General features: G+C 31.9%; 1 protein-coding gene across 1 annotated transcript; it reads left to right on the top strand.

Annotated features, from left to right (window-relative positions):
• The first annotated feature begins 24,453 nt into the window (after positions 1-24,453).
• LOC121268794 (transcription factor PRE4-like) lies at positions 24,454-25,759 on the top strand. Its single transcript, XM_041173055.1, has 2 exons — positions 24,454-24,663; positions 25,456-25,759. The coding sequence occupies exons 1-2, from the start codon at positions 24,541-24,543 to the stop codon at positions 25,621-25,623; spliced, it is 291 nt and encodes a 96-aa protein (XP_041028989.1). The 5' UTR covers positions 24,454-24,540; the 3' UTR covers positions 25,624-25,759.
• The last annotated feature ends 1,072 nt before the right edge of the window (positions 25,760-26,831 follow it).

Consider the following 26,831-nt stretch of genomic DNA (forward strand, 5'->3'; position numbering starts at 1 on the left):
TTTTAATTTGATAATATTTTTTATTTAACTCTTATATCTCATTTCTTAAAATCCAATAAGTATTTAATCTAAAATTACATCTCTATTATTCACAAACTTTCTTATTAATATTCACAAAATTTCATTTTATTTTTCAAGCATCTTTTAGAGTATAAGTTTATGCAGAATATTATTTTTAATGAGTATGTACTCTATTTTATTAAATTCTTTAATTGAAATTTCAATTTATAAAATTTTCAATATTTCAATAATTGATTACATATAATTATATAAGTAAGACTGTAAATATTGATGTAATTTTTCAAATGGCAAATGTATTTTGTTTATTTTAGAATTATAAAAGAAGCAAACTTATAGTTTAAAGTCAATTAAGACAGGTGGAACTAATTAAATAAAATATTATTAGTGAATGTTTTAAGCAATTTTATTTCATTAAATAAAATATAGTATTATTTTTATATGATTTATCTTAATATATGTTTGGATGCAAATGTGAGATGAGATCGTTTTTTTTTTTTTTTGGGAAGATAAATGTAGTAGATTCTCTTTTATATAGAAGTTGCTATATTTGCAAAATACTCTAGATAATCTACAGTGGAAGATTTCAGGAAAAATCTTCTTAAAACGTAGTATTATTTTTAAATTAATTCGAAATTATAATTTAAAACAGTTCAAAGTCCATGCAGAATAATTATTGAATAAATAATATTAAATAAATGACTTAAAAGATTTTAAAATCAGAGAAACAAAATAGATTATTTCAGTTATTAATTCACAGTATGAAACTAAAAAGTTAAAGGATCCATACTTTTGACACTTTTATAAAGGATCCATGAAAATGTTATATTTTGTTTGCAAGTTTTTATATATATTTCTTGTCTCATTTGTATTTCTTGTCTGACTTGGGAAAGCCAACTTTTTCCCTCCCTCTTATAAATAAATCTTGTTTTTAAAATTATAAAAACACAATCCTTATTTTGTCCTTAACATGACCCAGAAAATGTAAAATTTTATTTTTAGTTGATTGTGTGTTGTGGTAATATACATCACCCAAACTTTAATCTATATTTACAATATAAATAAATTTTATTATTTACAAACTTTATTATTAATATTCATAAAATTTTTATTTCATTTTATTCTTGAAGCATCTTTTAAAATACAAGTTTATGCATAATATTATTTTCATTGAATATGTACTCTATTTTATCAAATTCTTTAATTGAATTTTCAATTTTTAAAGATTTCAACATTTTAATAATTGATTATGTATAATTATATGGGTAAAATTCTAAGTATTGATGTAAGTATTTACATATAGAACTAAAGTTGTTGGTAAAATTTTATGAGTAATTTTATAGCAATTTTGTTAAAAAAACATTTTTGATAAATATGCATATATAACTAATAAGATATAACATTTAACTATGTCGGAACGTTAGTTTATAAGTTTATAACTTTAAGAAATTGATATTACTTGATGATAAAAATAAACTCAAAGAGCAAAAGAATGTCAAATTTTATAAAATTAAATTTATTTTTAATTAAATTATATAATTATATTGATTGATTCAATTAATTTTATTGTATATTATGTAATAAGAATAAATTTTGAGGTTTTTAATTGAAATATAAATAGCAAAAGGAAAAAAAAAATTGCTAAGTAGTAAGATAATAGTAAAAGAGGTATAATTACCGAATTATAATTTAAAAATATTTTAATTTGATAATATTTTTTATTTAACTGTTATATCTCATTTCTTAAAATTCAATAAGTATTTAATCCAAAATTACATCTCTATTATTCACAAAATTTCTTATTAATATTCACAAAATTTTTATTTCATTTTATTTTTCAAGCATCTTTTAGAGTATAAGTTTATGCAGAATATTATTTTTAATGATTATGTACTCTATTTTATTAAATTCTTTAATTGAAATTTCAATTTTTAAAATTTTCAATATTTCAATAATTGATTACATATAATTATATAAGTAAGACTGTAAATATTGATGTAATTTTTCAAATAGCAAATGTATTTTGTTTATTTTGGAATTATAAAAGAAGCAAACTTATAGTTAAAAGTCAATTAAGACAGGTGGAACTAATTAAATAAAATATTATTAGTGAATGTTTTAAGCAATTTTATTTCATTAAATAAAATATAGTATTATTTTTATATGATTTATCTTAATATATGTTTGGATGTAAATGTGAGATGAGATCGTTTTTTTTTTTTTTTTTGGGAAGATAAATGTAGTAGATTTTCTTTTATATAAAAGTTGATATATTTGCAAAATACTCTAGATAATCTACAGTGGAAGATTTCAGGAAAAATATTCTTAAAACGTAGTATTATTTTTAAATTAATTCGAAATTATAATTTAAAACAGTTCAAATTCCATGCAGAATAATTATTGAATAAATAACATTAAATAAATGACTTAAAAGATTTTAAAATCAGAGAAACAAAATAGATTATTTCAGTTATTAATTCACAGTATGAAACTAAAAAGTTAAAGGATCCATACTTTTGACACTTTTATAAGTAGCTAGTTGTTGGGATATCTTGTTTCCACTTTCAACTTCACGGAGCTCAACCTATGTAAAAAATTTAACAATGTAATATTCTAGTAATGACAAAAGCAAAGTTGTAAAGAAAAAAAAAATTTACTATTATTTAATGTTTTTCAGATAGAAAATTGTAAAATATTGGAACATATAAAAATTTTTTTAAGTCGTTTTAGGAAAAAAAATTTTCTTCCTAAATTTTCTCTCTCTCCTAGGGGATTATCCCACACGGCTGCTTCTCCTCCAACGCAGCCCGGCGCCGCCGAGCCCCAGCCATGATCACCGCCACCACCGGCGTGTTCCCCTCACGCCGACGAGCATCCCTGCCACCACCAATGTTCCCCACGCGCAGCCATAGCTCTCCCCCGTGGAAAGAGAACCGAAATGGGTTTCTCCCATTTATGTGAGCTAGTGCCGTCGTATGCGGCCACCGAAGCTGACGACCACCATCGAGGAGTCCCCCTCAAGGCGGCGACCAACCCAGCCACCGTCGAAGTCCCCCAAGCGCAACCCTCCATCTCCCCCACGGACACCGAACCAAAATGGGTTTCACCCATTTGTGTCATATTACGCCGCCGTACGTGGCCACCGAACCTCACGACCACCACCGAGGAGTCTCCCTCAAGGCGGTGACCATCCCAGCCACCGTCGAAGTCCCCCATGCGCAGCCCTTTCTCTCCCCCACGGAAACCGAACCGAAATGGATTTCACCCATTTGTTTCACCGATTCTGCGGCCGTAGGCAACCACCCAAGCCACCGCACCTCCACCAGTTGACACCGACGACAACCTCTAGCAGACCCAGCCACCACGAGGTTCCGTTTGCCTCTCCGTCACACACTGTAAATCTGAATTGAGTTTGAGATTCACAAAAACCGAGAAACCCATTTGAGGTGTAAAAAGAAAAAAAACATGCGAGAAACAGAAAAAAAAAGAAAAGAAACAAGATGCAGAAGTTAGAGGTGAAATCAAAAGAGAATTGCGTACCAACAGCGAGAAGAAATCTTAACAGTAAGGGAATTTTTTTTTCTTCCTCGAGTTGAGTTTGAGAATTGTTCTGTAAATCTGAATTTTAAGTGTGCAGATCAGATATTTTAAATTCATCTCAGATATTTTAAGTGTGTAGATTGGGCTAACTGAACGAAGAAGATCAAAATTGTAACTGAATTTTAAAAGGCAACGAGAAAGAGCAACGAGAAACAGAGTGCTGGACGGAAGAACTATTCACTACTGTAGATCTTATACATGCTTTTAAGTATTAGGAAGATATACACGCGCGAAGGAAAATGCTAGAGAGTCTGTTTTGAACCTTCGGTTTATTTTTCCAATTGTCTTTTTTATTTAGTAATTAAGAAAATATTATTTAATAATATTATAAATTTTTTTAAAATATTTAAAAGTGTTAAAAACATAATATAAAAAAAAAAAAGACATGGAAAAAAAAAAAAACCTAGCATTGTTCATATATGAAAGTTTCATTCTTAATTATAGCCAAGTTCTTACGTACAAAGGTGGCACTGTGGGCATGCATATTACCCGACACTGCAAACTTAAGCCGTTGGTCTTGCCTATGCCAATGGCGGGTCCTTTGTTAATACTGCATGCTAAATCAAAACATGTCATGCCCTATTTAATCTACTCTACTGATGAAACTTGGAAGACAGACAATGCCAGAAGGAGCTAGGCACACAACCGTGCATGTATATAGGCCGGCCACTCAAGATTGTGATTTTGAAGACATTCTTTAGACATGCATATTGTTAAGAAATAAAATAAATAATAAAATGTACTTATTTTTATTAGTTTAAATTTTTGAGACAAGTGGTGATTTTATATGGTATTAGAGCAGAAGTCCTAAATTTGAACTCTGACTCTACACTCTATCTCATTTAATTAAATATTTCGCGTGTTAGGTCATCTATTGAGGGGGAGTCTAACCCACACGTAAGGGGAAGTCTTAAGATATAAAATAAATAATAAAATATATCTATTTCTATCAGCTTAAGTTTTTGAGACAGATGATAATTTTACACATATATGCATGCAACGAGTGAAGCGAAAGTAAGAACATTTTAGGCTGTTCAATTAGGATTTGAGTCATGGGGAGTACCACTGCCTGCCAAGCTAAAAATCGAACCCTAACACTGTCTCAGCTGATAAGCAAGGGTGATGAAAGTCATGCTTTTTTCTAAACATGTATAGAAATATAAGTGTTCTTTTCTTAAAAATCATTCGATTGATTAAACAATTCAGTTCACACAAACGAGTAACCTAGGCAATTGTTACGGGCTATAATTCCTAAATATTTGAAGAGTAAGAGTACTAGCAATGGCTTATTCATCTTCATTTCATCTTCATATTTGCATAATATGTTTTTAAATTTATCTACATTGACTTATATATCTCTAAATTTTTATATAGCTATATAAAATTTTGATATATAAAATTTTTATTAAGTTGATGATATAAAATATTTTTTAGTACATATTAATCCTTATTGATAAAATTAATCATTTTGATATAAGAAATTAGTAATATTTAGATATATGAAATTTATATTTTTGAGCACGTGATGTTAATTGTAAAATATATAAAAAATGATAATTTAAAAAAATAAAAATAAAAATATTTTATTATTATTTAATTCAAATATACATAATCTAATGTAAAAAATTTTCTTAATATGTAAAATAAATTTTTAAAAAATATAATTTTAAAAATACAAATAAAAAATACCAATACTATCGCTCTTAGCAAAACTTCACTTTAACGGTGGGGTACTGTCCAATGAGAAGGCCAGAGTCCCAGACAGTCATTAACGAAGTAGCTCTAGCTAGCTAGGCCGACGTGCATGCTCATGGAGGGAGGCTAGTAGCTAGCTAGGGGGCCCTTTAAGGCAACAGTCTAAGTCAATAATTGTATGCACAGTGTACCAGTTACAGACGACGTACGTACGTCACTAACGGCAGACAATAGGCTTTGGGACCGGAAATCTAGGGTTCCGATTTAGGGATTGGTTCTCGATACTAAAAAACAAAGACAGAGGGTTGGTGAATAAGGCCAAAGACCCTAATTATTGGCTTCGATCGGCTTTTTTTTTTTAATTTATTTCATTTAATTATTATAATTATTTTAAATATTTATATAAAATAAAATAAAATTTAATTTAATTTTTTTAAATTTTAAAATAAAAATAATATTAAAAAATATATTCTAATAATATTTTATTTAATTTTTAATTTTAATAACAACTTATCTGACCTCACCTTAAAATAGAAACGACAAATTAAGGTCCCTCTCCCCGGCCTGATCTCTCACCACCTCATGATTTTAAGCCATCTTGCGCAAGTGTGTTTAGTATTGTCATTCGACTTCTTGTTTCTGCATTGTCACATCGGTTTTTTAAGTTCTAAAATGCGTGCACTTCAAAGAGAGCTAGCTGAATGACTTCAGATCTTTATCCTCTCTCTCAGCAGTACCTGACATCTTTGAAAATATAAGAAATTTAAAAAATTATAGTACTAGTATTTATTAAAAAATAATATTAAATATAAATTTTAAATAGATAAATCTCATATAAATTTTTTATAAAATAATAGATCTCTTTAATAAATAATAATTTTTTTTTATATTTTTTTAAAATAAAATCTATTATTTTATAAAAATTTATATTAAATTTATCTATTTAAAACTTGTAGAAATTATTTCCTTTTACTAAATATTTCTGCTGAGGACGGCATGCAAATCATTTTCCCTTTACTAAATATATAGTGAGTACAGCCAGGTTATCTCTATTGCCAATTTGGATCTGTCCGCATTTCATTTTAAATAGAAAGTTTTATATATAATAATAATATTGTACGTATCCTTTGTTACGTTCAATGCTAACTTTAAAAATATCAAAAGAGTATGTGCAGTACTGATCATGCTATCATTATATTGAGTTCATGTTTGGGTAACGCATTCAAGTTTAGATGCGAGATGAGATAAAAAATTTAGAAATAGTAGTTAAAGTATTTGTGAATAATGATGAAATAATTTGAATTAAGATGTTTTATAAAATTTTAAAAAATGAGAGAGAAAAAATTGAATAAGAATATTATAAAACTCAAATATTGTTAAAATATATATAATTTTTTTATTTTAAAAAATTTATTTATCAGCTTTTATATTTTATTTAAAAGTTTGAAAAAGTTATAATAATTAGATAATTATTAGATGAAAAAGTTAAAAATTTAAAATTGAAAAGTGTTTGATTGAGTGATGTTTGGATGTTGAGATGAGATATATATCTTCTCAACATCTAAACAACCCCTAAGATTTCTAACAATATTTCTCATGACTTCGTTTCTAAATATCAGTACTCCCACACAAAAGGCCTCGTTTGGATAATGGGATGAGATAAGATAATTTTATATAAAAGTTGAATAAAATATTGTTAGAATATTATTATTATTTTGTGATTTGAAAAAATTAAATTATTTATTATATTTTGTGTAGAAATTTCGAAAAGTTGTAATGATGAGATGAAATGAGATGAAGTATTTTCACTATCCAAACAGGGCCATATCATTACTTAAACACAAAAATAATATAACTTTTACAAACTTCAAAATAAAAATAATATTCAAAAATAATATCCAAATAATTTTTTAAACTTTATCTATTGATCACTTTCACAAACTCAAATATGAAGTCTATTTTAAAAATATTTTTATTCTGTTTTTTCTCTTCCTTTTCCAAAAACCTAATCTCAAACAAATTCTCATAATTCTCAAACGAATACGAATACGACCGAATGAGACATAAAATTCTCATTTCATCTCATCTTATCTCATCATTACATTTATTTCAAATCCGCATATATAAAATATAATAAACAATTCAACTTTTTCAAATCTCAATTCAACTTTTTCAAATTCCAACACAATAATAATATTAAAACATAATATTTTAAACTTTCAAATAAAATACAAAATTCTCATCTCAACCCCAAAACCTACCCGCCTAGCTCCTTCTATGCCCAGGAACCTGAGGGAAAAAACCTATATAATTAAATAAATCTAATGTTTGATTATTAGGAAAGACTCCTATCCAGAAGAATTTACCTTAATCAATCTGTAGTACTAAGTGGAATTAAAAGGGATCTTATTTTCCGGTCATTCGACACTGTCATGCCTATTTACATAAATCCCATTTTTTAAGACTTCTATATACCATGTTGTCTAGACAGTTTCATGTGTAAGATTGAGAAAAGCTTGCTCTCAAATTCTGATCAGGAGTGTTTCACCTAATCGAATAGTTAGCACTTAAATTTTACATGATCTCCTCTGAAAAATCAAACCCTACTTTAAAGCATGATCAGGTGGGAGTTGCATATGAACCCTAGTCCATACACAAATGAGACAGATCGAAAAAGACAAAAGAAATAAAACATGATTTTAGAAAATAAAATGAGACGCAATCAAACACAGATAGAGGAACGCGTCGACGTCCCAATCAAGAGGCCCCCATAAAAAAAACACTAATATTGGAAACAAGTTTCTTTAATTTGGTTGAGTGTAAACATGTTTATTCCTAATAATAATATACGGCTAGAACCATTAATGGTGGCCCATGTAGTGCAGAAAAAGTGGGGCAAGATGAGCCCTAATGTCTTTTTCCAACTACTTTGATTTTTGTCCAAACTTCATCTCTCACTCCCTTTTTAAACTGCCTCTCCCTCTCCGATCTTCGTTACTTCCACCTCAGGCCTTAGCAGTAGTAGTACTACTTCATGATCACTGTACGTAGGGGAGTAGTGTGAGAAAGCAAGCTGCAGAGCGAGAGCTAATTCAGTCATGTCCAGCCGACGATCAAGAACTTCGATTAATTATGTAGCAGATGATCAAGAGATCATTGAAAATCTGGTTTTCAAACTACAGTCATTGCTTCCTGATCAGCCTAATCAAAGGCACAAAGAAACGGTATGGGGGCTCGGTTCTCGTAATTAGTACTTTTGCTGTCATTCCTTTCAATTTATTTATGATCTCTTCGATCATGTTTATAGTAGCTAGCTTGTCTGTCAAGAATAGATTCATCATGTCATGTCTTCAAAATCTTAAAACATGCATGTGACCATAAAGCTGGAATTCAGATGACCAGAGTACTAAGCTGTACTACTAGTGATGACGCTGACAATTCCCTAATAATTATAAACCTTGCGAGTTACGAGAACCTACTTTAGCTTAAGATCGAACAGGTACTATAATTCTGAGCCAAAAAAGGAAATTAAGACAAGTAGTACTTGATGATTATAAGCTCCTTGTCATGTATAACCATTAAGTATTTTTCTTTTACTTTTTCTATTTTAAAATTAGAAAAGACTGAAACTGTGACCAGCTCTTCTGATCTCTCTCTCTCTCTCAATAAGATTTTCGTCACATCTGTGCTAGCTAGCTAGCTTGAAATATGCTTAAAAAATATTATAATTGTAAATTAAGTACCTATATATAATGCTAACCGATTATTTCTTTTGTCTATTTGGTGTAGGTATCAGCCTCTAAGATTTTGAATGAAATTTGCACTTATATCAAGAGCTTACAAAAAGAGGCTGATGACATGAGTGAAAGACTCTCTCGACAGCTGCATTCTGTCGACACCACTGGTGATGTTGATGCAGAGTTTATAAGAAGACTTTTGCAACACTAAAGCTTCTCTCTCTCTCATATTTCCACTCATCATCTTAATTTTCATTATCTCTTCGTCATCTCATAATATAATATTAAATGATTGAAAACTTTTTATTATATTTCACTTATTAACCTATCATCTAATGTCACATCATAAAATAATGAGAAGATGAGAAGAAAATAAATAATGAATAGATTTTTCCACTGAATATTTTATGTTTAGGATCACTACTCCATGCAGTTGGACATGGAAACCAATATGTATTTTCTTGCTAGTAAGTATTTTCATGCATGCACCCAGTTGGACATGATGCATTACATGAAACCAACAGATCATTAGAATAATTGAGAAATATATATGTAAGACGTAATTTGATGCTTTTGTTTATTTTTTCTTGGTAATATAATAGGTACGTAGGTATATATCTAGTCGTACGTTCTCCAACATATGTTTTGTCTTACATGATAATAATTATATTAATGCTGAAATTAATTAATAGTAGCTATATATATATATATTATATAGCAGCGCCACTACAACGTATACCCCTTTTCCGTCCAAAACAATCGCTGCAATAGCATAAATTGTAGACGTAAATTGTTTCTAACGTCCAACTGATTTCACCACAGATGGTCGATAAAGATTCGTCTCAAGAAGTTTTAAACAGTGCAAGAAATTTTGCACGCAAAATCGCTTCTCTTACCAACGAAATTGGGCGCTGCAAAATTTCTTCCCTACGACGTATAAAAAAAAAAAAAACTAAATGATAAGAATGATAAATATTAGTGTCCAAATGTAAGGGTCACAAATACGCATAATTCGCCGCAAACTATATTTTTCAACAGTACACTTAACGTCACAACAACTTACCTTTGCACAGCAAATGTCAAGTTTGAAAATTTGTAAAACTTGCGGCGAAAATCATCATGGACACTAATAAGGAATTGTTGTGGCGAATATTTTAGCAACGATAGTGGTGCAGCAAATAGCCCAATTACCGTCCATTTTTTGCGTCGTAAATAACTTATCTACCATCGCAATTAATACACCCATAGGTGATGCAAAAAAATTTCACAATGACGCAAATGGTGAGTGTAACTGACGCTCAGTCATGTGTCACAAAAAAAAAAAAAATCGTCGTAAAGAATCCATTTTTTGTGGGGTAGGCCTAGGGACACAAATAAATTTAAGTTGCCCCCATATAAATATTAGCGGCGATATTCATTTTGCATTACATTAGAACCTTCGACACAAATGGACTGGTTAATGGCCTTCTCCCTTGTGTCCATATAAATATTTTCGCAGCAAGTAATTGCAATTATAAAGAATCATGCTTTACGTAATTTGCCCTCTTTTATAAGCTATAAATATTATTATAAAGAATGAGGATAAGCAAATTAAAGTGTATGAAAAAATAAAATCATACACATGATTTTTCATGACCATAACCTTGACTATAAACCCAAGCCGCATTGTTTTTGTAAAACCTGAAAATCATCAAGCCATCCCAGTAGTACATGTAAACTCTATGGCCACTTACTAATCTGTATACATAAAGGCCAATGTACTTACAATTTTAAAACAGATTCAATGCCAACTAATAATATATATTCATCAATATTTCATGGAAAGGCCAACCATCAAAGTGTGCACATAAATTATAATATTTCTTGCAATTTGTATTTCGTCATCCAAGTGAGTGATATTGTACCAATCACTCACTTGGAAATGTTCAACAACTACGAAATACATGCAAGAAAACTCCAATACATTTGCACATGTTCAACATGTAACTAATACTCAAGCAACGGCAAGCTAGAAACATTTAATATATACTAGGCAACATTAATATATTCTATGGTCATGTGGCAGACAACATATTTGTCCTCTCTATCTTGGAAGCATGGTGAGATAGAAATTAGCCCTTGGAAGCATGGTGCGATATAAATTAGCTCAGAACCTCTACATCCCATCTCTTTAGCAATGACCCATCATGACAGTGTAATATACCCTTTGCTGCATCCATGTTTTCTAAGAATTAAAGAAATCAAGTAATATTAAATGGGAATGAAAGACCAATAATCCAAGTTTAAATAAGTTATAAGACTAATGAAATAGATGGCATCAACAACAACGTCTATCATCACTTCCAACTAGTTAAATAAACTGACATATCAAATTTAACCCCATGTCTATGTTAAAACTAATAAATATCGCAAATCTACTCCATCATGTAATGGACATAGCTCTACACCCAAGAATATTCTAAATCCCAGAATAGTTCATTCCAACCATCATTATACAAAATATTGATTAAAAGAAAAAGACCATCACACCATCAGAAAATTAAACTAGTTCAATCCCAAAGAAACATACTACAAGTGTCAAACTATTTACAGTTAAATATGTTGTTCCCAACTATATATATATATATATATATATATATATATCATTGAACCAATATAATGAACAGAAGAACATGCCTTTATATGACAGCCATCTAAAGCTTAGTTAAGGCCAATAGTTATAAGACTAAATTATATTCATGCCTACCCATTATTAGTGCCACCAAAGTATATAATAAACATCAAATGTAACTCATCCATGTCACTGGAGTTTTGAGGAGATGCCTGTTTCAAAAGTTGTCGGCCCCACAACAATACATTTCACAGTATTTCCATGTAGTACATGCAATACCCCACAAGCTATCCCTCTTGAGTGACACCAAGGCTACAAAGGCATCTCATATAAGCCATTGCCCATTACTAATATCTGTTCATATCTAGACGTTGTAGAAGCAATACTTAGATTCCAATCCGATTTCAGTGCTGATCCATGGCTACAACAAAATCAATGTCTCAAGCCACCCACCCAGGACATTCCTCTTTTCAACCAGGGTGTTGCTAAGCAGTACTTAGTTTACAGTCCAACAGTGCTAATAAACATTCCTCTCATCATTCATGTAAAGATAGGGCCAAGTCCCGTCCCAACCAGCTTATCTAGAGAAGCCACTCACAAAAGTACCACAGAAAACCACCCACTAGTACTTAATCCAGTTGTCCATCAAAAGTCAAAATATCCAAAAAAGTGTAGTCTTCCATTATTAGACAGGTCCAGGTGTCTCCCTCGGAGACTCTCCCTGGAACAGCTGCTGTGACATTGAGTATATCATAAATTTGTCAAATTCCGCTTGCTTTACTAATAATTCTTAGACATTTGTTTTTAAAGCCTCAAATTGGGCCTTGTAAAACAGTGCGTCCTCTGACAATTCATCTCTATTCAACAGATTACTCGTTGTTCCTGATGTCTCGGGCATCACCTTCTCACCCAAACCCATTTCATAGCATGATCTTCTCCCTAGAATCTCCCTAAATGCTACAGCAGATGCGTCCTTAGTACGTAGTACCAGTTCCAGATCATTCAGCTTTTCTTCCAGAATAATATATGAATATTCAAAAGTGTAAGTTGGATTCAATAGATTATAACAAAACATGATCAAGCAAAGGTAGGAAATATCCAACAGTTAATAAATACTTAAAAAAGAGCAGGTATAATTAAGTCGAGAGGAGCACATGTCACTCACATACATCTCTTCAATCATGTTGGTCACAAACCCTTTTTTCTTCTTTGACCAACGAGTCTCTTTAAAAAAATTCACTAGATTATTAACACTATTACGCTGAAACATTCAATTATAATATCATTTTCATGGACTAGCCTGATTGGGTGCCATAGTTGTCCAACATATTATAATATAATGGTGAATTTTAGTACTCATAGACATTACAACAAAAATGTATACCTGCTCGATGACTTTACAAAACCGTTCGAACATTACAATAACCGTTCGAACATAATTTTCTGTGACGAATTAAATCGTTTCAAAAACTTTTTCCCGTTCGAACATCAAAAAATACGTTCGAACAGTAAAATTTGCCAGAGAATTAATTTATTATGGCGGTTAAAGTTCACAAACGTTCGAACGATTATTTGTTGCGTTCGAATGAAAAATATTTGGTGGCAAATCCTGGCGAGAAGGTTTCTAAACCGTTCGAACGGAATATATTTAGTTAGAACATATTCAAGCACCACATTTATACATTCGAAGGTATAATATTAATTTCGGTACAAAACTCAAAATATAAAAAATATATATCATATATACAAATTCATTAATTAATTTTATGTAATTAATTTAAAAATATTTTAATGATTTCTTTTATGTTAAATAAGATTTTTTAGTTAAATAAATATTATGAACCATACACCACATAATATAAATCAATAATTACTCCAGAAAAGAATTTATATTTAATTTACAAATAAAGCAAATTATCAAAATACCATATATATTGTTCATAACTACAATAAAAGAAAATATAAATAAAAAATAGAAACTACTGTGATGCGAGGTCTCTACACACATCCTCGACTGCAGCTAATTGTGTCTCTACTTGTGTCAATCGAGTACTGAGCGTGACCTGAGTTGCATTATTGGCATTAATCGATGTACGTAACTCATTAACCTCTGTATGTAACCCAGAGACGGCATCCATAATCTCTGTACGCAACTCAGACATGGCAGTATGCACTGCAGTATGCATTGCATCAATCACTACTAATGTGTGTATACCGAGCTCAGCACGCAATATGTCAGCCATCTCCTCGCGAATAGATGTGCGTGATGCATCAGCCTGTGTAGATATCTCACCAGCCGATACTCCAGTATCTCCCGGCTGTGCATCTCTCTGAATCTCAGCCCTGTCAGGAACAGCCCCACGAAAAAAAAATCTCGAGTGTCCCGTACTCCGTGACAGGGTGGTGCTGTTGATCGATTCCATCAGAAATCAGGAACGCTCGGTAGGTTCGGACACGACCCCGGCATGTAGCAAAAAATGAGTGATAAGGATCCCAAATGGCAGTATATCTGTCGTAATGAACCGTGCCTCTGATCGGATCCTCTCAAATATATAACCAATGAGGTCGATCGGGATGCCACGAGCGACCCGTATCATAAATCTTGCTCGATCCATGCCGACCTCGGTCTTGTGCTGCCGTGGGTCAATATTGTTGGCAATGATCAAATTCATAATCTTGAAGAAAGAAGATAAATCTGTCTGCCTAATACTCTTCGTCCCATCGTACACTGGAGCATCTGGACCAACAATCAAGTCCCTGACCTCATTATCAACAAGTGTATCGATCTTATCTGTGTAATCTGGTCCCTCGTCCTGAGACATAGCTGCATCACCTGAAGGATCAGACTCTCTAGGCGGCAGGTTTGGATAGGCATCAAGAAGCCTAGGAATACCCAGATATGCAGCGAGTCCGTCCGCTGAAAATATAATAGGGGCTCCTCGGACACAGATCCTGTATGCCCCTCCATCGTCTGGGCTGGCAAACTGAGCTTTTTATAGAACTCAGTAACGATATCAATGAAGGAAACGAGCTCCATTCCTTCTTCTCGCTGATTTAAGATTGGTGCCCAACCACGATCATTGAATACTGATGGGAGGGAATGACTCTCCCATATAAGAGCTACAAAATCAGACAGTTTTACCTGTCGCTCAAGTAAAACAGTTCACTCTCGAACTGTTTGGATGGAAGGTTCTCCTGATCTACCACGTTTACTGCCCCGATAAGACATTATTATGAACCTGAAATTTTAAAAATAAAATATATATTCAACATTAGTGATAAAATCTAATTACGACGAAAAGATTTACAAAATTATCTACTTTAATAAATTAATTGATAGAATAATTCAATAAAACGATTAAAACAATTTAATAATCTAATATAAACAAAATAGTTCGAATTTAATATAAAGCGTTCGAACGAATATAATATATGGTCGAACGGAAACTGAACACCGTTCGAACGCTTAATATATGGTTCGAACGTAAGGGTTAAATCGTTCGAACGCGTTCGAACGGAAACCAAATCTAACTCGGCCATGGCTGAGTCAACTCAACGGCCATGAAAACACCTAAAATAGCATCGATTTCGTGGTTTCTTCGACAAAATACGTAGTACTCTTCATTTCTAAACATTCTACGGTAGATTTATGATGTTCTACAGTGACTATTGATGAAAAAATCTAATTTTTTAAAAACAAAAACGAATAAATCCATAAATTATAAAATAAACGGTAAAATGAGTTTGAAAATGCATACCTTCAATTGGGAGGAAGAGTGTTTGACGTAGGTACTGATTAAGGCGGCAGACGGCAGCGATTGTAGTGCGTTCAAACGTTTTCTCGCTTTTTCAAACGGTGGGGACGACTGCGTGAAAGAAATCTCTGCCTGCGATAACTTATATGTGCATAACCGTTCGAACGTTAAATATTAACGTTCAAACGGTAACATAAAACCTAATATTTTACGTTCGAACGATAATATAAAACCGTTCGACGGTGAATATTTCACGTTCGAACATAATTTGTTTTAAGTTTAGTAAAAATTATATTAAATATATATTATATTTATAAACCTATAAATTAATATAATATATATACTATTATAGTAGATTATATATACCGTAATATATATGTAATATTATAATATATTATAATATATATTATGATAGTAGAATACTTTAAATGAAAACATAATAACTTATATGTATTTTTTTATAGTATAATAGTAATATATCATAATACTTTACTATCAAAGTGTTATATATGAGGTTGTAATATATATATATATATATTTATATATGATAGCATATAGAACTATATGGTATGAGTTTATACTTAACTAATATATATCATACTATATATTCCATTATACTTTACTATATAAGTTATATATGATACTATACAGCATATATATATAGAGTATAGATTACTAATATACTATTATCTTATAAATTTCTTTATAATTTATTATGTGACCTTAGTATATTTGAGGTTATATATATGTTCTCCGGATATATTACTAATACATATGATCTAATATTTTTTACTATACTTTAATATAGGATAATATATATGATACGATATATATCATATATAGTATAGATTATTATATATCATATTGTTATCATTACTAATATATTTTCCTTTATACTAATTTAGTATAGTATAATATATATTATAGTATATATTACTAATATATATCATAGTATATATTATTAATAGATATCATCTTACATGTTTATAGTATACTCTAGTATACTATACTATATCAGAAGATATTTAGTATAGATTACTATATATATGATAGTATATATAACTAATAAATATGATCTTATAGTACTTTTCATTTAATGACGAAAAAAATTATATTTAAACATAAAGGTGATGTGTTCGAACGGCACTCGTAAACCGTTCGAACACATATTTGGCGTTTGAACGTATAAAATAACATTCGAACGGATTATTGCTATGGTGGGAAAACATCCCGCCAATTAAAGACTGATGGACTACCGTTCGAACGTAATTTGTTATAGTTCGAACGGATTATTGCAGTGGTGGGAACATATCCTGCTAATTAAACTATAATATCATCTAATATGTCTATATATATTAATGTTGTTCTTTTATTCAAATGTATAATGAAAAAAAAAATATTAATAAACATTTACAATACCGTTCGAACAGTTAAAAATAAAAGTTCGAACGGATAATTTTCGAGCGGGAATAATTCAATAACGTTCGAACATATTATTTATACGTTCGAACGTGAAAATCTAAGAGGGAATTTTCTCCCACTAAATATTTTCACGTTCGAACATGAAATCTTCTGCAAAAACACGACAGAACCTCACAATATTGTCGCTCTCCTCCCGCGCGCCCTCTCAGTGTCACCCGAAGTTTACCCCCTTCGTGTACTAGAGGTATTCTTCCTCAAACTAGCCCCCAAACTCAAAAAAATTTCCATCTCACTCAATTATTCTCGGATTACTACTTGCAATGGAGCTTATTCGCACGGCATATCACCATCTCCTTCCCTTTTCATCTCCAAAAATTCAGGTATACCTTTTATATTCTCATGTAAGGTTTGAACTTAATATTTTGCAATGTTAGAAATTTGTATGCTTTGATATTGTTGTTTGTGTTGCTGTGAGTTTGTAATTAATGGGGTTTTCGGCGTTGTTGAAGACGACTGAAAACTGGAATGAATACGTTCGAACGGTTTAGGATTACCGTTCGAACGTATTCATTATGTTCAAAAATAGGTTAGAATCGTTCGAACGTAAACATTACATCAATGTATTTACAATTAGAATATAAATATTTCCGGATAGTTGTAAATTATATGTACTACTAAATCTTTAAATTAAAATACAAATAATTAGGATTTAATATCATTTAAATAGTTAATTCTAAATTAATAAAATTAATATTTAAATTAAAATACTATTAAATCTTTAAATTAAAATACAAATAGTTAAGATTTAATAGTACTTAAATACTTAATTCTAAATTAATAAAATGAAGTTTGTAAATTAAAATACTACTAAATCTTTAAATTAAAATACAAATAGTTAAGATTTAATAATACTTAAATACTTAATTCTAAATTAATAAAATGAAGTTTGTAAATTAAAATACTACTAAATCTTTAAATTAAAATACAAATAGTGAAGATTTAATAATACCTAAATACTTAATTCTAAATTAATGAAATGAAGTTTGTAAATTAAAATACTACTAAATCTTTAAATTAAAATACAAATAGTTAAGATTTAATAATACTTAAATACTTAATTCTAAATTAATAAAATGAAGTTTGTAAATTAAAATACTACTAAATCTTTAAATTAAAATACAAATAGTTAAGATTTAATAATATTTAAATACTTAATTCTAAATTAATAAAACTAATATTTAAATTAAAATCTGGAATAAATCTTGAAATAATACCTACTAATTATGTTTTTGTTGTATTGTTGTATAAATAATATGTTGTTATTATTTGACATATGTTAGCATATCTTGCATTGTTTGTTCATCAAAATAAACCTTAGACCCGTTCGAAAGTTATCAATCCTGATGAATACTTGATTGATAACTCTTGAATTGTCCAGAGTGGACAGTTTGGGATTGTTGGAGATGAATACGATGAGGATATGGAGCAAATGTTAGGTGACATCGGCGCGAGAATGTTTATGGATGAAGGCGACATGGACACATCAAGCTCAAATAATGGGGCCATAACACTTTTGCACGCTTGTGGAATGATTCACAGCGTGAGCTATATCCAGGATGCAGAAGACACAGTAAGTTGTCAATTACTGTAAGATTGCTTCACATAAAATCAATGTGTCGATTATCTATTAAGGCAGTCAATATGTTACTTGAGCTGTTTAAAGAGGCACTACCGACAGACAATACTTTATCTCGTAACTTCTATGAAGCAAAAAAGTTGAAATGAAGACTCGGATTTGATTACAACATAATACATGCATGTAAGAATGACTGCATATTATTTTGGCGAGAGAATGAGCAGTTGAACGAGTGTCCTATATGTCACGAGTCAAGATGGATATCGGACAAGACAAATGTTCCGCAAAAGGTCGTACACCACTTTCCATTGATACCTAGATTACAACGATTATTTATGTCACGCGCAATGGCTGTATATATGACATGGCACTCATCAGACAGAGTAAGGAATGATAATATTTTGTCACATCCTGCTGACTCTCAGGTGTGGAAGGAATTTGATCAGGAACACTCATGGTTTGCTGAAGAACCGCGTAATGTAAGACTTGGGTTGGCAACAGATGGATTTAATCCTTTTGGAAACATGAGTACTAGTCATAGTACTTGGCCAGTTGTACTTATGTCGTATAATCTACCACCGTGGAAGTGTATGAAAGATCCATATTTCATGATGAGTTTGCTCATCCCAGGTCCGAGTTCACTGAAAAATGATATAGACATACACTTACAGCCATTGATTGCAGAATTGAAGATTTGTGGGAGAATGGGGTTGTCACATTTGATTCGTCAACAGGCAAGTCGTTCAAGATGCATGCTGTAGTGTTGTGGACAATAAATGATTTTCCCGCTTACGGAAATTTGTCAGGTTGGAGTACTAAGGGAAAAATGGCATATCCAACTTGTAACAAACATACCAAATCTGAATGGCTTACGTACGGGAGGAAATTATGTTTTATGGGTCATCGTCGATTTTTACCTGGTGATCATAGATGGCGTGGAAATTCTAGAATGTTTGATGGAACTGTTGAATGGAGCCAACCTCCACCATATTTGTCTGGCGAAGATGTACTTGCACAATTTATAGATGTTAGATGTAATGAATTTGGTAAAAAACAACAAAAGAGAAAACGAGCTACGAATGAGTTGAATTGGACAAAGAAGAGTATATTTTTCGAACTCCCGTACTGGTCGAAGTTAAAATTACGGCATAACCTTGATATTATGCATATTGAAAAAAATATATGCGAATCCGTATTGGGAACATTGATGTCAATTGAAGGAAAAACAAAGGATATAATAAACTCAAGGAAGGATTTGAAGTGGTTGGCAATAAGACAGGAAATGCAATTGCAAGAAAATGGTTCGTCTGTCTACATGCCGATTGGGTGGTATACATTGTCAAGGAATGAAAGGGCTACATTTTGTGAGTGGCTAATGAAGATAAAATTACCGGATGGTTATGCCTTGAATCTAACAAGGTGTGTGAGAACAAATGATTGGAAAATAACTAGATTAAAAAGTCATGATTGTTATGTTTTCTTACAACGTATCTTGCCTATTAGTATCCGTGGGTACTTGACCAAAGATGTGCGCGTGGCTTTGACTGAGTTGGGTGCATTTTTTAAAGACTTATGTGCTACAACGTTGAATGTAGAAGCTTTGGATCGAATGGAATGAGAAATTGCCATAATATTGTGTAAGCTAGAAAGTATTTACCTACCATCATTCTTCGACGTCATGGTTCACCTAGCCGTTCATTTGCCACGTGAGGCTCGTCTTGCAGGACCAGTTCAATATAGATGGATGTATCCCATTGAACGATTTCTTGGAAAGTTGAAACGTACAGTGGGTAACAAGGCCCATACAGAAGGATCAATTGCAAAAGCATATATTGACGATGAGTGGAATACTTTCTGTTCCAAATATTTCCACGGAGTTGACACTCGGTTTGATCGGCCAGAAAGAAACTTTGACATTGACCGAGCAAGACAACGGAATGTGTTTTCTATGTTTTCCCAACAAATTCGTCCAATTGGTGCAGTGCGTGGTTATGACTTGTGTGGAAGAGAGTTCGAGAAAGCTCAGTGGTACGTGCTGAACAATTGCCCTGAAATAGAGAACTACTTGAAGTAAATTTTAACTTTTTCTTAATTTAAATTCCCTCATTTACTTTTAAAAAAGTTTAAGAATATAAAAAATTTGTGGTAATCATCAATTTCAGTGATCATATTAACGTGCTCAAGGAACTGGGAGTAAATGATATAAACCAGAAACATGAAGAGGAGTTCCCGAGATGGTTTGAAGAGCGGGTAATGACATTACATATGCGTTCCTCAATAACCAATGAAAAAATATTAATTTCAATTTTGATATAGTATATGCTTTACTCAATATGTAGGTTGTACAAATGCATGCGAATAATCCAAATGATATATCGGATGAATTGTATGCATTGACGCGTGGCCCATCGAGACGCGCTGCTCGATATTCTGCATGTATTTCTCGGGAAGTAGGTATCACACAATGGATCGAGATTGTTATAGGAAAACTCAAAATAGTGGTGTCCTAGTCGAAGGAAGTCATGATGGAGAAAATATTGATTTCTATGGGGTTATTGTCGATATAATTGGAATGAAATATTTGGGAGAGATTGCGGTGTATCTGTTTAAGTGTGATTGGTGGGATTTAAGCAATTCTCGTATTGGAGTCCGTGATGATGAATATTTTTTTAGTGTTAATACATCAAAAAAATGATATGAAGATGATCGTTTTATTTTGGCTTCTCAAGCATCTCAAGTATTCTACTTAGATGACCCGAAGTTAGGAAATCAATGGTGAGTAGTACAAAAATATTCTCCAAGAAATATATATGATGTTATCCCTCAGGCGGAAGGACAAGATGAAGAAGAATATGACTCCTCTACTCAAGAAGCATACCAAGAGAGTCAACCCGCCTTAAATTTGTTTGTGAATAATTTGAGCCAGTATGAGATGATTCTATTAAATAGAGAAGATATTGAGGCTGAAATTGTTGATGTGACAGTTGAGGAAAATGTTGAATCATCTGAAGTATCAACAGATGATGAGAGCGAATTGTCAAATGAAACTGATACAGATTATGATTTACCAATTATGTGTTAACATTACACTTGATGACAAATATTTTACTTATTGAATGTATCATTAGTTTGAAATTATGCCGCCAAAGAGGAAGGAAGTTCGCAACCCATCTCCACCTGTTCCTAGCTCTCCTTTAGACTCACCATTAGAGATTGACTCTACAAAACAAGGTAAAAATCTAATACTCATAAAAGTTATTAATTAAGGTCCTATAATAGACATATAAATGAAATTGATTACAATGTTATTTTTTATAAAGTCTACAGTACAATCTCGTCAAGGTCGAGGCACCACTAGAGGAGTGACGTTGGAAAAATATCGGAATGTGCGTAAGATCAAGGTTAACATTCCTGACGAACATACCGGGGGCGAAGGACAACCAGCAGCTTGGCTTGCATCGCATGTGGGTGCTCTTACACGAACTTACGCACCTTTGGCAACGACTTCATGGAAGAAAGTCTCCCAAGATGTTAGAGAGCTTATCAAAAAGCGTTGTTTGGTAATGTTTAAAACATTGATTTAGTAGAATAAATTTCTATATTTTACTTAAATTTAAAATATTATAAATGGTAATGTGTTTGTGACTATTTTTTTCAAGGATGATTTCGAATTAAATTTTGGTCGGAGAGAGGAGCGTAAAACTGTGGAAGAGCTTATGGATAATGCATTTCGCAAATATAAGGCGAGGTGTCATGAGCATTATAATAAGTTTGAGAAGAAGGAAGATGCACGCCAACATTCTTTTCAGGAAATCCAACCTTCTGAGTGGAAAAAACTTTGTGACATGTTTGAGGATCCATCATATCAAGTATAATTAAATTTAATTATTTTACTTGTCCTATTTGTCATTTCGCTTCATAATATTTTCAATTCTTTGCAGGAGCGAAGTTCTATAAATAAAATAAATAGATCAAAATTGAAGATTAATTATCATGCAGACTCAAGATCTTTCCATCGCCTTTCTAAGAAATTGGTATTGCTATTTTTTTTATTGGATATAGTTAATTATTTGGATGAATCATAATGACTTTATATCTTAACACATTTATTGTAGCAAGATTCAGATACTAATTATGATATGACAAAATTATATGTTGCATCGCACACTGATTGTAATGGAGAGTGGACTCATCCTGATGCCCGTGAAAATTATGTAAGTATTATAACCTGTTTTAATTAAATATATTAGAATATTTATGACGATATTAATTCTTTATCTTATATATGTCTAGGATAAAATGGTTGCCCTACGTGCTGAATCTGCGTCAGATCAAAATTCATCAACAAGTGATATTGATATTTTTACACAAGTCCTGGGTCAACGTTCAGGATATTTGAGGGGTTTGGGTCGCTGTGTAAAGCCTGGTCCCTCTTGCTCTTCTTCTGGGAATGCATCTATGACTTTTATAGCGTTAGAGAATGCGAATTTCAGAATCGAAAAATTGACTGCAAGGCAGCATGAGTTAGAGGCTCAATTAGCAAAACAAGCAGATATGGAGATGCGCCTCAAACAACATGAAGAACAACAAAAAGAGTTCAGAAGACAGATGCAACTCCAAATGCAGCAGCTTATGCAACAGTACAAGCCTCCAAACAACTGATGGCTTTTTACGTACAGATTTTGGGATTATCTATTCATGTACGAACAATGTCCGTCTCGACTGTTATTTATTTAGTTTGCGCTTATTATAACACTTTTGTGAGTGTTAAACAGTTTCTAATGTATTTTTTCAAATATTATGAATATCTATTTGGTTTTCTATTATTGAATTAAATTGAAGAGATTTCGTTCGAAGGAACATAAAACGTTCGAACTCTATGTTCGAATGACAATAGCGTTCGAACATTAACATAATGTTCGAACAAAATTTATGTTCGTAGAGTTTGAACGATCACACAACGTTCGAACGTCATTTATTTCAGTCGTGTTTGAACATAACCTATACCGTTCGAACCCATATACCGTTTGACCTGACCATTTAACGTTCTAACACAAAGATAAATTTATACCGTTCGAACGACTTCATGTTTGTTCGAACATATTTCGCAATCGTTCAAACACGTCACTACTGTTTGAACTTAAAATTGTTTCCGTTCTAACGATATTCTAGGACGAATTTCAACCGTGACAAAAAGAAATTACCGTTCGAACATGTTCGAACGGTTTCTTTCAATTTCGTCCCAAAAGATATTTTTTGGGACGAAATTGTGATTTTCATCCCATAATACCTTTTGGCACAGTGATGTTGGAACGACCTTGGGACGAATTTTTTTCATCCCAAAAACTTTTTTGGGACGAAATTGGGGTATTTTGGAATGAAAATTTTCGTCCCAAAAGACCCTTTCTATTGTAGTGACAAAGGAATTCCTGCCGTGATCAACTTCTACATATCATTTCAAATAGTTTGTAAATCTTGCTGAAGCAGCTGATCATGGAAATAAAAGCTGATCTCTAGCAAGCACTTAAATTTTGCATCTCCTCTCAAAAATCAAACCCTACTTTAAAGCATGAACAGGTGGGAGTGGCATGTGAACCCTAGTACGTCCAGACACAAATGAGACGCCAAAATACAAAAGAAGAAAAAGACGAAAGAAATAAAACATGATTTTAGAAAATAAACTGAGACGCAATCAAACAGAGATAGAGGAACGCGTCGTCCAAATCAAGACCCCCATCAACCGAACATTAATATTGGAAACAAGTTTCTTTAATTTGGTTGTGCATAAACTTGTTTATTCCTAAGAAAAATGTACGGCTAATACTACCATTAATGGTGGCCCATGTAGTGCACAAAAAGTGGGACAAGATGAGCCCTAATGTCTTTGTCCAACTACTTTGATTTTTGTCCAAACTTCATCTCTCACTCCCTTTTTAAACTGCCTCTCCCTCCCGGATCTTCGTTACTTCCACCTCAGGCCTTAGCAGTAGTACTTCTTCATGATCAGTACTGTACGTAGGGGAGTAGTGAGAGAAAGCAAGCTGCAGAGCGAGAGCTAATTCAGTCATGTCCAGCCGACGATCAAGAACTTCGATTAATGTAGCAGATGATCAAGAGATCATTGAAAATCTGGTTTTTAAACTACAGTCATTGCTTCCTGATCAGCCTAATCAAAGGCACAAAGAACCGGTATAGGGGCGCCTAGGTTCTCTTAATTACTACTTTTGTTATCTATCATTCCTTTCAATTTATTTATCTCTTCGATTGTGTTTATAGTCATGAGCATGTCCATTAAGTATGGACATGAATTATGATCTTATTTACGTAGTAGCTAGCACGACTAAAAGATCATAAATAAAAAAGAATATCTGCAAATTAAAGTTCTTTCTTTTCTCAAATTTGAATAGAATGCAAGCCTAAAATTGTGGTTTTATAAGATCATTGGATGCAGATCATGAAACTTTGTCATGCAGACAAATAGCTAGCTTGTCTGTCGAGAGTAGATTCATCATTTCATGTCTTCAAAATCTTAAAACATGCATGTGACCATAAAGCTGGAATTCAGATGACCAAAGTTCTAAGCTGTACTGCTAGTGATGTCGCTGACAATTCCCTAATTATAAATCTTGCGAGTTACGAGAACTTACTTTAGCTTAAGATCGAACAGGTACTATAATTCTGAGCCAGAAAAGGAAATCAAGGACAAGTAGTACTTGATGATTATAAGCTCCCTTGTCATGTATAACCATTAAGTATTTTTCTTTTTTAAAATTAGATAAGACTGAAACTGTGACCAGCTCTTCTCTCTCTCTCTCTCTCTCTCTCAATAAGATTTTCGTCACATCTGTGCTAGCTAGCTAGCTTGAAATATGCTTACAAACATTGATGCTTGTAGAACTCTTGCGTAAAAAATATTGTAATTGTAAATTAAGTACCTATATATAATGCTAACCGATTATTTCTAATGTCTATTTGGTGTAGGTGTCAGCCTCTAAGATTTTGAATGAAATTTGCACTTATATCAAGAGCTTACAAAAAGAGGCTGATGACCTGAGTGAAAGACTCTCTCGACAGCTGCATTCTGTCGACACCACTGGTGATGTTGATGTTGTTGATGTAGAGTTTATTAGAAGACTTTTGCAACACTAAAGCTCCTCTCTCTCTCTCTCTCTCAATTATTCAGGAGTACTAGTCCTGCATGCAGTTGGACATGGAAATCAATATGTATTTTCTTGCTAATAAGTATTTTCATGCATGCACCCAGTTGGACATGATGCATTACAAACCAACATGAGATCATTAGAATAATTGAGAAATATATATCATGTAAGACGTAATTTGACGCTTTTGTTTATTTTTTCTTGGTAATATGGTAGGTACGTAGGTATCTAGTCGTACGTTCTCCAACATATTTAAAGTTTTGTCTTACATGATAATTACATTAATGCTGAAATTAATTAATAGTATATATATATATATATAGCAGCCACTGATCACCCACATGAGGCATATATATATATATATATATATATATATATATATATATAGTAGTCTTAATTAAATATTAATCCATTTCTAGTACATGCGCGCGCGCAAAAAACAAATATTTGTGAACTCTTTCTTTATAATAATTATACTGATCACTTAATTAACTAAATTACTAAATCTAGTTTATCATGGCTTTCAAAGAGGATTAATGGAAATACTTTTTGGTAAATAATCACTTCTCGACCAGACTTAATTAATTCTGGCTACTAAAAAAGTACTTGATCACCAAATACTATTAATTCTCTTGTTTGTTCTTAATTTCGGATCTAAACACCAGGCCAGTGAATTCATTCCCTTACAAATTAAAGCTACCTTCATAACAATCTGGGTATATGCATGCATCCTAAAGGTGTTAGAATTAATGAATAAAATAAAAGATATTATTTTGGGTATTTCAAAAAGTTATATAATAAAATTAGTTCTTTATATATAGTATTCCATTGATGGAGAGATCAACTCATTGAGATAAAATGAGAAAATATTATTCCCACCTTGATTATATAAAGAAAAATTCTAGACATAAAGCTCACACCCTGTACATCCACTTAAAAACATGTCATTGTACTTTTTTACTCACGTAATGAAAATAATTCCAGATATGTTTGTAAGTAAAATAAGATAAAAATGTAAAATGACATGTTTTTAAGTGGACGCGTAAGGTGTGAGGCTTATGAATAGCGCGACTCTTATATAAAATGTAGACAAGAATCTTGGGCAAGTAATTAATGGTGGGTGAGCACTTACAAACGGGGAATCTCGGGTGAGAAGTACTGAAGCTGATCGAACCAAGAAAAGAAGTTGTCACGAGC

The sequence above is a fragment of the Juglans microcarpa x Juglans regia genome, chromosome 6D (assembly GCF_004785595.1).
Source record: "Juglans microcarpa x Juglans regia isolate MS1-56 chromosome 6D, Jm3101_v1.0, whole genome shotgun sequence".
NCBI lineage: Eukaryota > Viridiplantae > Streptophyta > Magnoliopsida > Fagales > Juglandaceae > Juglans > Juglans microcarpa x Juglans regia.

Excerpts from the sequence above, each read along its gene's own strand:
- LOC121268794 (XM_041173055.1), top strand. The coding sequence starts at position 24,541 with ATGTCCAGCCGACGATCAAGAACTTCGATTAATGTAGCAGATGATCAA. Across the intron at positions 24,664-25,455 it reads ATCAAAGGCACAAAGAACCG|GTGTCAGCCTCTAAGATTTT; the intron begins GTATAGGGGCGC and ends TATTTGGTGTAG.